Source organism: Girardinichthys multiradiatus, chromosome 14 (genome assembly GCF_021462225.1).
Source record: "Girardinichthys multiradiatus isolate DD_20200921_A chromosome 14, DD_fGirMul_XY1, whole genome shotgun sequence".
Classification (NCBI taxonomy): Eukaryota; Metazoa; Chordata; class Actinopteri; order Cyprinodontiformes; family Goodeidae; genus Girardinichthys; species Girardinichthys multiradiatus.
In genome coordinates, this window is record NC_061807.1 from 22,895,472 (window position 1) to 22,911,195 (window position 15,724).

The 15,724-nt window shown below is 39.3% G+C and overlaps 1 protein-coding gene across 3 annotated transcripts in view; it reads left to right on the plus strand.

The window, feature by feature from the left end:
- The window catches only part of LOC124880987 (inactive ubiquitin carboxyl-terminal hydrolase 53), a 54,859-nt gene extending 39,795 nt beyond the window's left edge, over positions 1-15,064 (plus strand). For all 3 annotated transcript variants that reach the window (XM_047386459.1, XM_047386457.1, XM_047386460.1), the window contains 5 exons: positions 1,521-2,325; positions 4,325-4,392; positions 12,437-12,503; positions 12,597-13,261; positions 14,018-15,064. In XM_047386459.1, the coding sequence (XP_047242415.1) occupies positions 1,521-2,325; positions 4,325-4,392; positions 12,437-12,503; positions 12,597-13,261; positions 14,018-14,082 (1,670 nt within the window). In that variant the 3' untranslated portion in view covers positions 14,083-15,064. The remainder of the gene's footprint in view (positions 1-1,520; positions 2,326-4,324; positions 4,393-12,436; positions 12,504-12,596; positions 13,262-14,017) is intronic.
- Positions 15,065-15,724: the final 660 nt, after the last annotated feature.

The window sequence follows — 15,724 nt, forward strand, 5'->3', positions numbered from 1 at the left end:
TCACAGTTTCCAACATACATCAAATGCTACATTTAATTCAGTTAGCAGGGAGTTGGTGTCACTGATGAGATGAATGGCTAAGTTGAAGGTGACACCAATGTTTTTAAGAGTAGAGGTGCACCGATCCCAAATTTTATGACGGGTTCCGATCACCATTTTGGCAATGCTCTGGCCTGCCGATACAGATCCTGGATGATTCCCATTTCAATTTGCGTACTATGAATAAATGAATTACAAATTATAGATTGTTTTTCTACTTGATAGAGTGAAATTCTGACTTTCTTTAAAAAAAATTTATTCTAAAATAAACTTGGGATTTTCTGAAAAACAGGACTGTATGTGAGAGCTGCTTCTGGATCACTGGAAACCTACTAAGACAGTAAAATCTTCCAGGTTAATCAACTGATCTGTTTGTGCAGTTAAAATGGACCAAAAACTGTTGTAGCGTATCTTATTTACTCCTGTACGAGATTTATTTGTTTGTTTTTTCACCAGTAAAGGTGGAAGTGCTCCAGATTACATTAATCATTATGTTAACTTCACGATCCATTCAAAATGAAGTTAAATATGTGTAACTTAATATTTTGAGAGGCTAAAGGTCTGATTTATTGTTGTGTGTTACATTTTTAATACTAATCAGTAATTTATTGTAACTACAGTATGTACAGGAGCCTTAAGAACCCATTATCAGAACTAGAGGGGACATTACAATCTGTGTCAGAAAGACAGAGCAGTCAATGTTGGACAGCTCTGCAGTTAAGCAGGATTTTACAAATATTTCAAAAGAAAAACAACATGATTACAGAGATGACACATTAAACCATCTTCAGCAACTTATAAATGTGTTGCGCTTGATTAGCGCCGTTAGAACGGGTTGCTTTACTTAATGCCAGCTGTGCTAACTGTGCTTTATCACTACGAGATTCAAAAAGACTGCCTTTGTATCCTAATCCAGCATGTTTCATAACAAATTTGGACTCTTCAACGGAATAAAAACGGAAGGCCTTACTGTTATCTGCAGATGTTTCTCTCTCTGTTTAGTTGGCAACCTGAATTCCTATTTAATAGAATCTAACAACATTTATTCTTACTGACTCTTTTCTTACACTTTTTTCTCATAATGAAAAGAGCCAAGTTTTGAGTGATTTAACTGTGGCACACAGCAAAATCAAGTGACTCAGTCTATAATGCAGGCTTATTTCTAAGGACTGTCAGTTATATTAAACACCAAATTCAATTTCTGAGCTCTAAAGCACAAGTTGGAGTAGACTGATTTTTCTCAGCCACTTTTTAAAATGACTATGCCAATACAAGGCATGCAGACCACGTCAGCATTAGGAGGAAAAATGCTTAATTTGTGAAGTTGATGTTATTTATATATCATTATGGGATATAAAAATTAAAACTGCACTCTCTTTTGAATGAATTATTTTTTATTACAGACAATCCACTAAAATTATAAATTTACCACATACAAACAAGCATTTTGAATAAAATTAAAATTAGTTTTTTTTCCTCAGATCTAGCTAATGACAGGCCCTGCTCCCGCTCCGCCTCCCCTCCAGAGAACGGCTTCAAGCAGTACCAGGAGTCTCGGCTGTACAGCAGCCAAGGAAAGGGCCCCATCAGGACAGAGCAAGCACCGCACCTTGGCGGCCGCTCCTTTAATGATCCGTCTCACCCATCTCATGACCAGCCGCGCTCCCACACCAAGCGCCAAGTGCCGCCCACTGCGGCCAATTTGAAGAGCGGCCATCAGAGCCGGAGGCTGGAGCACCTCTCCAACGGATACGACACAGACAGCAGCCAAAGTTCCCGGGGCCGAAACGGGAGGAACCAGAACAACCCCTCTAGTCGACCGTGGAAGCCCATGCGGGAGGTGTTAAACGTAGACAGTGTTTTAAGGAGTGTTGACGATGGGAATGCGGGAAGAGAGGAGCGAAGGCTGCCAAGCCCACGCAGAGGAACTGGTAGTCACTCGCCATCACGTGACCATGAGCAGGACAGAGACACCACATGGGGGGCATGGGAGGAACGCAAACCGAAGAGCCTGATGACCATCTATGAAGATGAGCAGAAGAACGAAACTGGGGGCAGCCAGAGCTCATTGGACTCAGAGGGAAGAGGAGTGCACAATGACAAGGACAGATCAAAGAACTCGGCACCCCTTACGGTCCACAATGAGAACTGGAAGATCCAAAGAACAGAATCTGGATATGAGAGCAGTGACAGACTGAGCAACGGTTCAACAAACTTGGGTTCTCCTGTTGTAGAGGGCATTTCTTCTAAGGACCTCCAGCCCATATCGGAGCTGCATCTGATAAGGTAAGGTCAACCGTCAACTTTACTTTTCTGCTTTTAACTCCAAAACTGACTCACTGTGTCAGAAAGACCTGATGACTGGCACATTTTAGGACCTCAGTCTCAAAGATGTTGTTTTTAAATAATTCAACCACACAAACAAACAACTCTAAGAATAGTGAGACCTATTTAACATAAATGCACACGTGGCATATTCACACACCTCATTATGGTGGGCTGTCATCCTTTTCCTTTTAACACAGGTCTTGTTTGGAGATAATGATCCCGATTACTTGACAGGTTTCAGACTCAGCAGAGATCCAGCATGCAGCTGATTTCTTCTAACTGTAGATGCATTATCACACGTCTGTCTGTTGACACTTCATTATCGCTACAATTTCTCTTCAGTTAATAACTCTGAAGTAAAGGTTCTGTGTCGTAACTGCAGGTATTTGATGAAGTGGGGCTCAGTGGAGAGGTTATGAGCAGTTAGTATGTCACTTAAAGTACAGAGAGTCAAGCTAACAGTTTGTTAGAGGGAGCTTGGTTTCAAAGTGGATTTCTATCATCTTAAAATCTAACAATCTAAAAATATCATTTAGTGCTGTTTACACTGCCAGCTTTACAGCAGAATGATTTCTGTTGCAACAGATCATTCTTTGAACAAATGTCTGTGATTTTTTAATGCAATTCAATTTTAGGATTTATAATAAATGTCCTTGTAATGCACTTTAAAAAACATACGGATCCAACGAAATATATAGTAAACTCAATTTAACCGTATCAGCAGATAGAAATGTGATCTGCGCACCATATTTCTGTTGTGAAAGCATGTGAGCCTGCTGCAGGCAGGGAGTACAGGAAAGATGAGCAGAGAGATGCTTCCTCAGCCTTAAGCACTTAGTCACTTCTAACTTTGCTTTTAAACAAAGCTGTACAGGTAAGTATAGCGGATATAACAGCACACATGTTGACTTTAATTCACAGGGCAATTTTGTCAATTAATAAGTTTGAACAAAATCAGAACACCAACCTCATGGAGTTTAGAAAGTAGTATCAGTTAAAACGGGAAAATATAAGGATAAGAGGAGCTTTATTGTGAACAATAAAGTATAATAAATAATAAAGTATAATAATAAATATTGTGGGCCCAATTAAAACACATTTTATAAATTTGTTCTGAATGTTTAGGTGTAAAACTATTATTTGATACATTTATAAATAGTTCTTATTTGGGTGGACTAGCAAAACATTGTTTATACAAAATTGCGTGTTGGTTTGTGGTCCATTATTGATATTTTTCTTAGTGAAAACTACACACTGTGGAGCTGAAATGTTAAACATAAATGGGCAAAATAACTACTGTATTAACCGTTGTTCATACAATATTTTCCATCAAATATTTTCTCTGCCCGTGACTTGAAACTATTCACTTTGCAATACATGGTTTAATGGCTTTTTAAAATATTTTCCCATGAATGACTGTGAATTTGTCGACATTGGGGCTTTTTGAGGATAGAAGTCATCAACTGCTTCAAACGTCTTGTCTTTAATCCAAACATCTCCACCGAATCCCACTTCTAATAATCAAAAGGAAGCATTTAAGGGCAGAAAATCAGTTAATGTCTTAAATTTGTCAGCTTCTTTTAGTGTTTTTAGTTTGTTTATGTAGGAGAATCTCAAAGACAATGCAGGAGATAGAAAGCCCACTGATTATAAAAAGAAATCCATTTTGCCTGTTTTACATTGATGCTGGTTAAGGTTAAAAAAACAAATTTGGTTGTTGTTTGACCATTTTTTTCACGTGTTCTCTTTGCATTAATGCTTACGCTATGTTTAAACAGTGCAAATAAGTCATGCTTCAAATACATATTTGCTCTGAATAATTTAGAGTTCATTTCCTTTTTTTTTTTACCTCCCCGTTGATCTTGTGTCATTTTAGTGGTCAGTAAAAATCAAATGTTTTAAGAGTAATTTGAAGCTCTCATACACACTTGAATAATGTATGTCCTCTGTATTTTAGGGATCACTTTCCTCCCAGAGGAAGTGATGATTTGAGGGCTGAGGTGTTGTACTCTAAGTGGTCTACTGGTAAGTAACTATAATTTTTACATATAACAGCTCAAAACAAATTGATATATTGCTATATTGGTTCTCTTAATATATTTAAACATGTTCATTTATTATGGATCTTTTTGTCTTGGTTTTTTGTAATAGTACTTCGACTGGGCCAGTGCACATAATGAACATTACTGTAAATACATTTGTTATTTAAAAGGCTATTTTTAGTCCCTAGTTATCTTAAACTTTGAATATTTAAATGAAACATAACTATACGTCTATAAGTCATTCTTAGCATATAAACTGTGATTGGTTGAAGTAGGGGGACCATGACAGGAAGGTGGAGACAGACTAAAAAGGAAGTGTGACTGTCTCTAAATTAGTTCAGCGCTGCTCAGAAGTTAACATACACTCGTCATAGGCATCAATGTCAAATAAATTGTTTTATGTAAATGTCTTCTTCAGAGTGGAAAGTGCCAGTCCCTTCACCTACAGTAAACTGATTATGTCGTTGGATTTTATTTGGTGACCAAGTGATTGCAAAAAGGTCAAATTTGACCTTGTTTAGCAGTTCTGCAGCAGATACTGTGATTTTACAGTTAAAAAAAAAAATGTAACAGAGAATAGAGAAAACTGAACGATTTGAAAAATATGACCCAAACAGAATATAAAGATATCTACACAGCACCTGGAGAGACTAAATTAAACTTTTCTGAACTCCTACAGACTCCAAGTACACAACAAAATGTATTTAATGGCTAAAAAAGTGGATTTTGCATGATATGTCCCCTTTTAAATTAAGGAATGATAATATTGTAGGCTGAAGTATATGCCTTTCAGACTGGCTTTGCTCTGACATTGAAGAAAAGCTCTCGTCCATGTTGTAAGGATCTGCAGCTTTAAGATAGCACAGAGCAGTTTCCTTGATTTATTGTTCCATCAGTAATGTTAAGGTCACAGCCTGAGGTTGGTGTGCTTTGGCTCCTCACTGGTCAGATTTAACCCCTTTGTGACCAAAGTCAGCTTTAACATGTACAACATGCAGCTTAATGTGTACTCGTAGCTTTGTTTTAATTGCTGCCTGCAGTGAATAATGTCGTTTTCTAGCAGGTAGCACCGTCATTTTGTAGATCTATGAGGTAAATCTGCTGTGAAAATGAGTTTGGAAACAATCATTGCTGGTAAATAAATAAAACCTAATAAACTGTGAGCTTAGTTTGAATCACGCTGCGGGGATGCAACAATGTTTTTATTTTATCTTTCACTTTGGGTACAGAAAGATTAGAGGATGGTTCATCTCTGCCATGTATTAGCTGCATACAGCTGTATACAGCACACACACAAAACAAATAAATATCTGTTAGATTAGCTAATACCTATTTAAAAAAATCCCTCATTAAATTTCTCACCAGGACTGTTCTGAATTAATGCTGAAAGTAAGAACTGGCAATGGGTGAGCTTGTAAAAGGCTACCCAGCTGTGCCCTACCAAGCAGAAAATATCACAAGTTCACCTGCCAGAGTGTGGTGTTCAAACATAACTTAAACAAAATACTGTTTAAATAATACTGCTGTTTCTTTTTCAAGTTTCTGTTGTATTCGCACTTTTTTATTTTACATCTACAGGTCCTTCTCAAAAAATTAGCATATTGTGATAAAGTTCATTATTTTCCATAATGTAATGATGAAAATTTAACATTCATATATTTTAGATTCATTGCACACTAACTGAAATATTTTAGGTCTTTTATTGTCTTAATACGGATGATTGTGGCATACAGCTCATGAAAACCCAAAATTCCTATCTCACAAAATTAGCATATTTCATCTGACCAATAAAAGAAAAGTGTTTTTAATACAAAAAACGTCAACCTTCAAATAATCATGTACAGTTATGCACTCAATACTTGGTCGGGAATCCTTTGGCAGAAATGACTGCTTCAATGCGGCGTGGCATGGAGGCAATCAGCCTGTGGCACTGCTGAGGTCTTATGGAGGCCCAGGATGCTTCGATAGCGGCCTTTAGCTCATCCAGAGTGTTGGGTCTTGAGTCTCTCAACATTCTCTTCACAATATCCCACAGATTCTCTATGGGGTTCAGGTCAGGAGAGTAGGCAGGCATATTGAACACAGTGATACCATGGTCAGTAAACCATTTACCAGTGGTTTTGGCACTGTGAGCAGGTGCCAGGTCGTGCTGAAAAATGAAATCTTCATCTCCATAAAGCTTTTCAGCAGATGGAAGCATGAAGTGGTCCAAAATCTCCTGATAGCTAGCTGCATTGACCCTGCCCTTGATAAAACACAGTGGACCAACACCAGCAGCTGACACGGCACCCCAGACCATCACTGACTGTGGATACTTGACACTGGACTTCTGGCATTTTGGCATTTCCTTCTCCCCAGTCTTCCTCCAGACTCTGGCACCTTGATTTCCGAATGACATGCAGAATTTGCTTTCATCCGAAAAAAGTACTTTGGACCACTGAGCAACAGTCCAGTGCTGCTTCTCTGTAGCCCAGGTCAGGCGCTTCTGCCGCTGTTTCTTGTTCAAAAGTGGCTTGACCTGGGGAATGCGGCACCTGTAGCCCATTTCCTGCACACGCCTGTGCACGGTGGCTCTGGATGTTTCTACTCCAGACTCAGTCCACTGCTTCCGCAGGTCCCCCAAGGTCTGAAATCGGCCCTTCTCCACAATCTTCCTCAGGGTCCGGTCACCTCTTTTCGTTGTGCAGCGTTTTCTGCCACACTTTTTCCTTCCCACAGACTTCCCACTGAGGTGCCTTGATACAGCACTCTGGGAACAGCCAATTCGTTCAGAAATATCTTTCTGTGTGTTACCCGCTTGCTTGAGGGTGTCAATAGTGGCCTTCTGGACAGCAGTCAGGTCGGCAGTCTTACCCATGATTGGGGTTTTGAGTGATGAACCAGGCTGGGAGTTTTAAAGGCCTCAGGAATCTTTTGCAGGTGTTTAGAGTTAACTCGTTGATTTAGATGATTAGGTTCATAGCTCATTTAGAGACCCTTTTAATGATATGCTAATTTTGTGAGATAGGAATTTTGGGTTTTCATGAGCTGTATGCCAAAATCATCCGTATTAAGACAATAAAAGACCTAAAATATTTCAGTTAGTGTGCAATGAATCTAAAATATATGAATGTTAAATTTTCATCATGACATTATGGAAAATAATGAACTTTATCACAATATGCTAATATTTTGAGAAGGACCTGTATAATTTGTCAGTTAAAAAGAGCTTTACAATAACCGCAGTAAGTTATACAGTCATAGGAAAAACTGATTTAATTGGATTTAGTGGGGGAATAGCAGCCAACTGTGACTAATTAAAGCACTTAAATTATAGATAAAAGAGGATAGTGGGTAGTTTGCTGTTTTGAAGGATGCAGGCATTTGTTACCACAATGTTGAGGTGGAAAGACATCAACAATGACCTTACAGAATCAATTGTTGCTGCCCATCAATCTGTGAAGGGTTTTTTGTAAAGGTTTAAATGTTTCTATTATTTAAGATCAATCTTTCTAGGGTGACTATTTACAAGTGGAAAACATTCCCTGGAGTCGAAATCCTAGCAAATGCATCCCAACGTCAGACCATCCAATATTCAGAGAAGTTGGAAAACTAGAAAGAGATCCACCTTAGACTCTACAGTCCTCAAGATGTTAAAGGTTAAAGTTCATGACAGTCAGGGGCAGACTGGGGAAAAAAGTTGCCCGGGAGTTTCCGACTGACAGGCCCACAATTTTACTGACAAATATAGGCCTATAAATATATCCACACACATAGTTAGAGTGCATGTGACAATTTTTATTCTCAGATGGCCAATATAATTTACAGCAATAATATATATATATATATGTATACATATTTAGTCTATAAGGTAAACTATAACAAATCCACACAGTTTCTTGCCTTTCAACAAAATAACTTCCAAACTTAACAACCTCAAACTGACATAATAGAGGTTAAAACTGGAAGAAAAATTGTTCACTTTATTATGAGTAACCTCTGTAGCAACTGACTCTTTTCTATTACACCATCTGTTATCTTATCATTGTCCAGCATGTTCAGAACATCTGGCTTTCAGAGTTGGAAAGAGTACAATAATGTACTCAAGTAAAGGTAAAGTTCGATTGATGTTCCTCCATGTTGGGATCTGATTGCTAACTTAGCCATGGATCACTGCCGTGTTTTTTTTTTTTTTTCAATTTAATGTAATTTTTATTCTTACTCCATAACCGATAGGATTTTAAATAGAGTAAAATACTTAACTCAAAACACACTCAAGTAAAAGCAAACGTTCAGCTTTAGTAAACTACTTAGAAAAGTGCAAATTCCAGATAAATTGTACTTAATTACAGTCACGCAACTAAATGTAATTCGTTATTTTCCACTCCTGCTGGCTTTAGTACATTTTTAGCACAAATCAGAAATTTGTTGCTTCACTTTCTTGGACGGCTTTCTTTTACTATCTCTGAACCAGCGTCACGTTTACATTTTATAGTTTGCTGTCGCCGCCCCATCTTCATGGCTAATGCGGACCTATTTAATGTGGCTTAGAGTGTCCGTAATTGACAGGTAATGTTCGGCAGAGGAATGACATGACGAGCCAGAGCCACAGCACTGCGCATGTCTCTGTTGGAAATAGAGACAAACAGGAAGATTTAATTTATGTGGCACTAGCTAGGGACAAGGCATTCGCGATTCATTACTGCTGAGTTTTAAGCGCCTTAGAGGCGTTTTGTTTTCGTAGGCCGAGCTTTATGGGACAAGTTGTTCTGGTGGCCGCTGCTCAGCGTCAGCCGGTCGGCCCTGCGGCTCTCGTTCATGTGTTTCCAGGTCCACTCCGTGGCAGTGCGCTGAGCAGATCTGCCTAACAGGAGGGAGGAGAGGAAGGGGAGTTGTTGAGGCATCGTGGCGCCGCAAAACAAGAGTGTGCTACCTGAATGACTACGGGGCCGAGTGCGACAGCACCTCCAGTCCCTGAGTCAGCCACAAACTCCTCTGGATATCAAAATTTTCTAAGGTCAAATGTGAGGCTATCTATCAGGAAGCTAAAGTCTGGCCCACATTTGGTTGTCAACTGGACAACAATCCCAAATACAGTAGCAAATCTGCAACAGAATGGCTGAAAAAGAAAACAATCAATGTGTTGTAAAGGTCCAGTCAAAGTACAGACCTTATATTGAAATACTGTGGTAGGACCCTCAGAGAGCTATGCAGACATGAATGTCCATAAACCTCAATGAACTAAATCAGCACTGTAAGGAAGAGTGGTCCATGATAAAATGATAAATTAATACAGAAAATAACTACTTAAAACTATCGCTGCTAAAGCCACAAACTGCTGAAACTGTGTTTTTTTATTAACTCAGAGATTTTGCAACCTTTTACGTTGTTGTTTAAACCTATGTTGGGTAAAACTGAAGATAACATACTACTTCTAAATCACATCTACCCCATATTTACTCACTCAGGCCCCCTACTGTCTTTAAGGTATTATTGCAATATCATCATTTATCTGTTCTCTTTTTATTCAAAGAAAGCCTTACTGCAAACGATTCTTTGGATTCCTCACCTAAAGTCTTAAAATATTAACCGCTCAAGCTAAACCTGGCTTAAAATCCAATTGGCGAGGGCCCTCTAAGCTATTTTAAGATCCATCTGGGATATTTACACCCTGCTGCCCTCAAATTGAAATGACAAGCTGCAGTAAATGCGTCCAGAGTCAATTTGGCTGGAGTTCAGCAACAGGGGCAGCATTTTTCAGAGTCACACCAGGACATTCCAGAAGTCCATTAAAGTCTGAAATCCCTTCTGGTGGCACATTCATGTGGGAGGGCAGCTGTCAGTTTACATTTTTACCACACATACCCTTTCTTGGGATGGATATAACTAAAGGCCCGTATAGAAGCCTTCAAGGCTGTCAGTTTTTAAACTCTTTTTTTTTTTTTTGGACTTTTCAATATGAAACAGTAACTTTTAATTAGACTTAAAACTGTATTTCAGGACCTTATGATTAAATCTTTCCCTATTTATGCTCAAAAGGGTCCACCTTATACAACAGAACTGATGGAGTAGCTTCACTTTGGTCTTTTTAATCCTATTGAACAACTTGGCATGATGCTTTCCAGCTAAAATGGGAATGTTGGGGAGTGGGGAATTTTATGACACACCACTTACTGCAGGTTTAGATCCTAACTGCTACAGAAGTGCAGATTAATCCATGCAATCGGAGCGCAGAGAGGGTTTCCCAGCAGGACATTCAGAGTACATCTGTTTCACTTACATCTGCTGTTGTAGCTGTTTTTTTTTCTGTCAAAAAAAAAATCCCACACACCAATAAAACTGGCTAATGTTAGGTTTAAAAACTTTGTAGTAAATAAGCTTTGATTTTAAAGGCCTTATACGGTTTTCCAGAGCAGGATCAGCTTGCCTTTAGCCAGCTGTTTTCACCCGAAAGCATTTTTACTGGAAAAGCTGGATGTGATCATGAAGCCATGGGGATTTTGCAAAGACAACACACTTAAACACTCCATCCATCTTTGTTATTTTTGATAATCATATTGTTACAGTGGCTTGCCAACACTCCAGATCAGGGGCATCAAATTGTAAAATGCACACATGGACTTAGTGGCTTAAAAATGTAATAGTGTTGTGGAGGAGCTCTAAAGTCTGGGAGTCTGACCCTGGCATAATTGCATGCCGGCACAAAGGATTTGGCCGCTAATGCTTTTGAGAGAGAGAGAGAGCGGAGGAGGAGAGAAGGGAAGGAAAAGGGGTTATGCTGATGCATCACAGATGCTCCTCAGTCACTCACTCCAGCCGTTGTCTGTCTCCTGTTTCTAAATTTGTTTTTTGTTGAAAGGTTGAGGCAGCATAATTCAGTTCACCATTTGAACCTTTTTACATTTTGACCTGTTACAACCACCAACTTCAATGGATTTTATGTGATAGACCAATTCAAAGTAGTGCATAATTGTAAAGTGAAAGGAAACATATGCATCATTTTATTGGATCTTGTTTTTGCTTAAAAAGCGATGTACACACTTCAAAGACATGATAGGATTTGATGTTCCACAAAAATCTCCTTAATTTCCTCACTTTAACACTCGTGTAACAGGTGCTTTATAAAACGCCCGCATACATAGCAAGAAACTGTGTGACTGCAGCTTTTGTCTGATGAGGCCAGTGATGTAACATCATGGTGACAGCATCATGCTGGAGGGATGCTCTTTATCATCAGATCTGTGTATGTCAGTTTTTAAGTCTTGCCACATTTTCTAAACTGGATTTGGGTCTGAACTTTGACTAGACCATTCTACCACATGAATACTGTATGCTAAGATAATTGTAGCTCTGGTTTCCCTAAATAAGCATTGAACTCCATCTTTCTTTCTATTAACTAAATCGCTTTCCTGTTCCTATTATCTGCCAATCTGGGTGAGTTTGAGTTATTGTGCAAAGAAGAATTAGGCAAAAATGTCACTCAACATGTACGAAGAGACAATCCCAAAACCTTTGCAGCTATAATTGCTGTTAAGGGTGGTTTCTACACAGTGTTTCTTGTGTGGGGTGGAATACTAATGCAGCGTTGAAGTATGCAGTTGTAGTGTGGCAAAATGTGAAAAGTTCCAAGGGTAAAAATATTTGCAAAGCTCTGTAGAGCTCATTATGGCATATGTGACCCTGAAAATATTCTTTTATGACTCATTTCTTGTTCACTTGTATCTTTTTTTAGTTTCAGTTTGAGTTCATTCTGGGTCATAGATGCGCTTTGAGGGACTTGTAATTCTGGGCTGACTGGGCCTGGACATTAACTCACATTTCCCTTTGAAGGGCCATGTACTTTGGCTGCATCAGACAGTCAGAGTGGTACACAGGGGGCCTGAGGGTGCTCTGCCAGACTAGCTGGTTTGATACTTCCTCTCCCAGCACCAGGCAGAGCAGACCTCACCATGACCCCTGTTAGATAATGTGTCTTTGCTGACAGACAGAAAGAAAGTCATGTACAAACAGAAAACAATCAAACACCTTACCTGGTTCTTTCTGTTCAGGAGAACAAGGAAGGAAATCTCCAGATCTACCAGATGTCAACATCCTGACTGGTCAACCCATACAAAGGTAGCAAACATTTCTAGAAGTCCCAAGGAGTGAAAAAAATGTTTGACAAATTCCGGACTAATGCCAGTGTTTTTATTTTTTGCACCTCAACAGAAAAAGAGCCTTCCGATACACGCCTCAAGGCCTGGAAAAGAACAATGGCCTGGATAGCGAACAAGAGGAAAATCTGGATGGCAGCCCTGCAAGCCCCATCCCTTCTTACTCGTTGAAGACCAGCAGATCTGAGTGGAACAGCTCAGATGACCTCATTGGACCCCTCTCTGAGCTAGAAGAGTCCGGTCACACAAACTCTTTGTTGCACAGCTATCATCCACCTCTACCCCCCAAACCCAGCCCGTCTGGCATCTACTCCCGCAACCAGCCCAAAAACGGTCTGCCTGTTATCCGGCGTTGGATCGAGACGCCCAGCGAGCTCCGGCATTCCTCCGACACCAGTTCTAAGTCTGGGTCTTCAGACCAGGAGAGGAACGATCTATCAGCCAGCGAGAACGAGGACACATTACCCAGTCCAAAACCCCGACTGGATGACGGTACAGACTCCCCGTCCTCCTCCCGGACAGATAAGGTCCTCCCAACCACTTTCTTTTCTGTGGATAGCTGCATGACAGACACGTACCGGACCAAATACCACAAGAAACCGGGCTTGTACAGGAGAGCCGAGGATCACACCTCATCAGGGGAGAGTGATGCAGAAGGAAGGGGTCACAGTTCGACCAACGTTCAGCCTACAGAAACTTTGAGAAGCAGAACAGAATCAGGTAAGGAAAAATGGTGCACACTTTACCATTTGAAAAGATTTCCTTTTTAAACTAAAATGCTATTTAAAAACCACAAAGCGAGCCAGCCTATCCCGAGCACATGTGAGTTTTAATAAATGAAGCCACCATTTTGGAACCACAAGAGATGTGCATCACAACGTGGCAGTCCTGGTGTGGCTTTGGCATACGCTGACATAAGTTAGCCTTTTCAGTACCTCACTTGGCTGCTTAGAGGTTAAATTCAAACCCCTTTGCTACCGTAATCCTTTTAGAAATCACAGGGGGCATCTAAGTCCTGGCTTCACACGGTATAAGAAAGGTTCTTGGGACTAGTAATGTGATTAACTGACTAACTTGTTAAAAAAACATGGCATTTAAGAGTTGAAAATGAGAAAATGCGTTGGAGGGAAGATAGATGGAGCTAAATACTGGGCAATCCTTGAAGAAAATCTGTTAGAGGCTGTAAAAGACTTGAGACTGGGGCACAGGTTTACCAAGACATCTTCCTAATCACACTATCCCAATGGTTAAACATGGTGGTGGCAGCATCATCCTGTGTAGTGCTTTTCTTCTGCTGGGACAGGTAAACTGGTCAGATGTTTTAATTCTATGCTGACTTTGTAAAGCATTTAAAGATGTTTTTCTGTGAAACGTGCCGTCGATACAAAGTACTACTTACTTACAAGGGTAGTCCTAGTACAGAAAAAATATCAGCTAATCTATTTGAATGATTTCACTTCATTTTTCTTTTTGCAGGCTACACTGCTGCAAAGTGGAACCCAGTTACTCCCAAGTTTCTCGATGAGCATGGTTTCCTATGATCGAACAATAAACTTGAAATATTCCTGTGACCGGATGCCAAATGGATTGACTGCTACACTGACTCGTTCTGGGGAACGTCTGGGTCCTCTCAGTGCGCTTGTTGTAACGAAACAGAATGCCAAAGAGATTGCAGAAACAAAGGCTGGTATCTTTATTTTGTGAATTTGCACAATGGAGCACTAGAAAGGTACAAAACTTCTTGATAACTTTGCTGTATGTTGGAAGATTAGACTGTTGAAGAATGTGTCACATTAAGCCACTTTAACAAACAAGAGATTAGAGAAAAAGATCACACAAAGATTCATGTTTCTCTTGTTCATTTTATGGAAGGTTTTATTTAACTACTTTAATGAGGCGGTTGCCCCAGTTCATGTTCATAGAGGTTCTCGTTATTGTTTCTGTTTTGCTGTCACTAAGTTTTGTTGCTGATGAGAGATGTTTGCACGGTTGTTCCGCTGGGGACATGAACAATATTCCAGACATCTGGGTCCGTGTGCAACCGAACTATTTTGGAGAAGGGGATTTGTGTTTGAGAAGATCTGTCACTACTGCCAGCGAAGGTAAATGGGCTTTAAGAGGTGACCGATGTTTATGATAAGAATTATTTGTACAGTATATCCTGCTATCTTGTTTATTTTTCAGTGTGTATGAATGTTTATTCTATTTTTTTGTTATTTTCTTTTCTTTTAACACTCTGTTTATGGCCACGGGTGTGTTGCAGTCTAACAGTCATATAGAAGACAGAATATTTTGGCTTTTTTTTACTTTAAGGATAAAGTGTTGCAATTGGCTTTTTTTTTCAGTTCAGATATTTTTATATATGCAGTAGACTAATGCACAGTGCCTTTAGTATTTTTCTATGTCAAGGTTAAACAATAAAGATTTTGTTTGTACAGCTCTTTGATTTTAAAGAACTTTTGTAATGTTTCATTTGATTTTTTTTACTAACTAATGTTTAAATAAAATTTTTATTTAACCATATTTGTGCGTCATGAGCAGTCATATTTCTAGTTGCTTTTGGAACAAACGTTGATCTGTTGAACTACTTACTGCTGGTAAAAGTGATGATTTACTGCCACCTGCTGGTTAAATCGTCTTCATGTGATGCAACCAACCTTCAAGTCCCTGTAATACTAACATGTTGAGAAAAGAGCCAGTATATACTTTTGGTTGCAAAAAAAACCTACACCGGTAAATTGTTTGTCATAACGTTTGTGCTTTAAGGATTAAGCTACCAGTTGCTATTTTTATTTATTTAAGAATATTAATTAATTTCAAGTGAATTTCTGAAATCTTTGTTTTTTTTAGACAAAGTTTAGGAGAAAATATTTAAACTGAATTGCAGGAAACACTTTCATTTATTGCATTCCTCTTATCTAAGGTCAGCGATTTCAAGATGCTCCAAGACTAGAAGGTGTATATAAGCCCTACAGCGAGTTCTGTGACTCCCCTAAGATTTTCTTCTAGTGGGGGGAAAAACCCTCAAAGAGAGATGACCTTTGTTTGAAGAGATAAACGTGGAACCCTCAGGCATCTGGACATTGAATGAACCACCTTCAGTTAGCTCAAATGTTTAATTAGGTTATCAGAAGTTTACAAAGCCATGTCATTAGGTCTTTTTCAACTTGTTTAATAATGAGT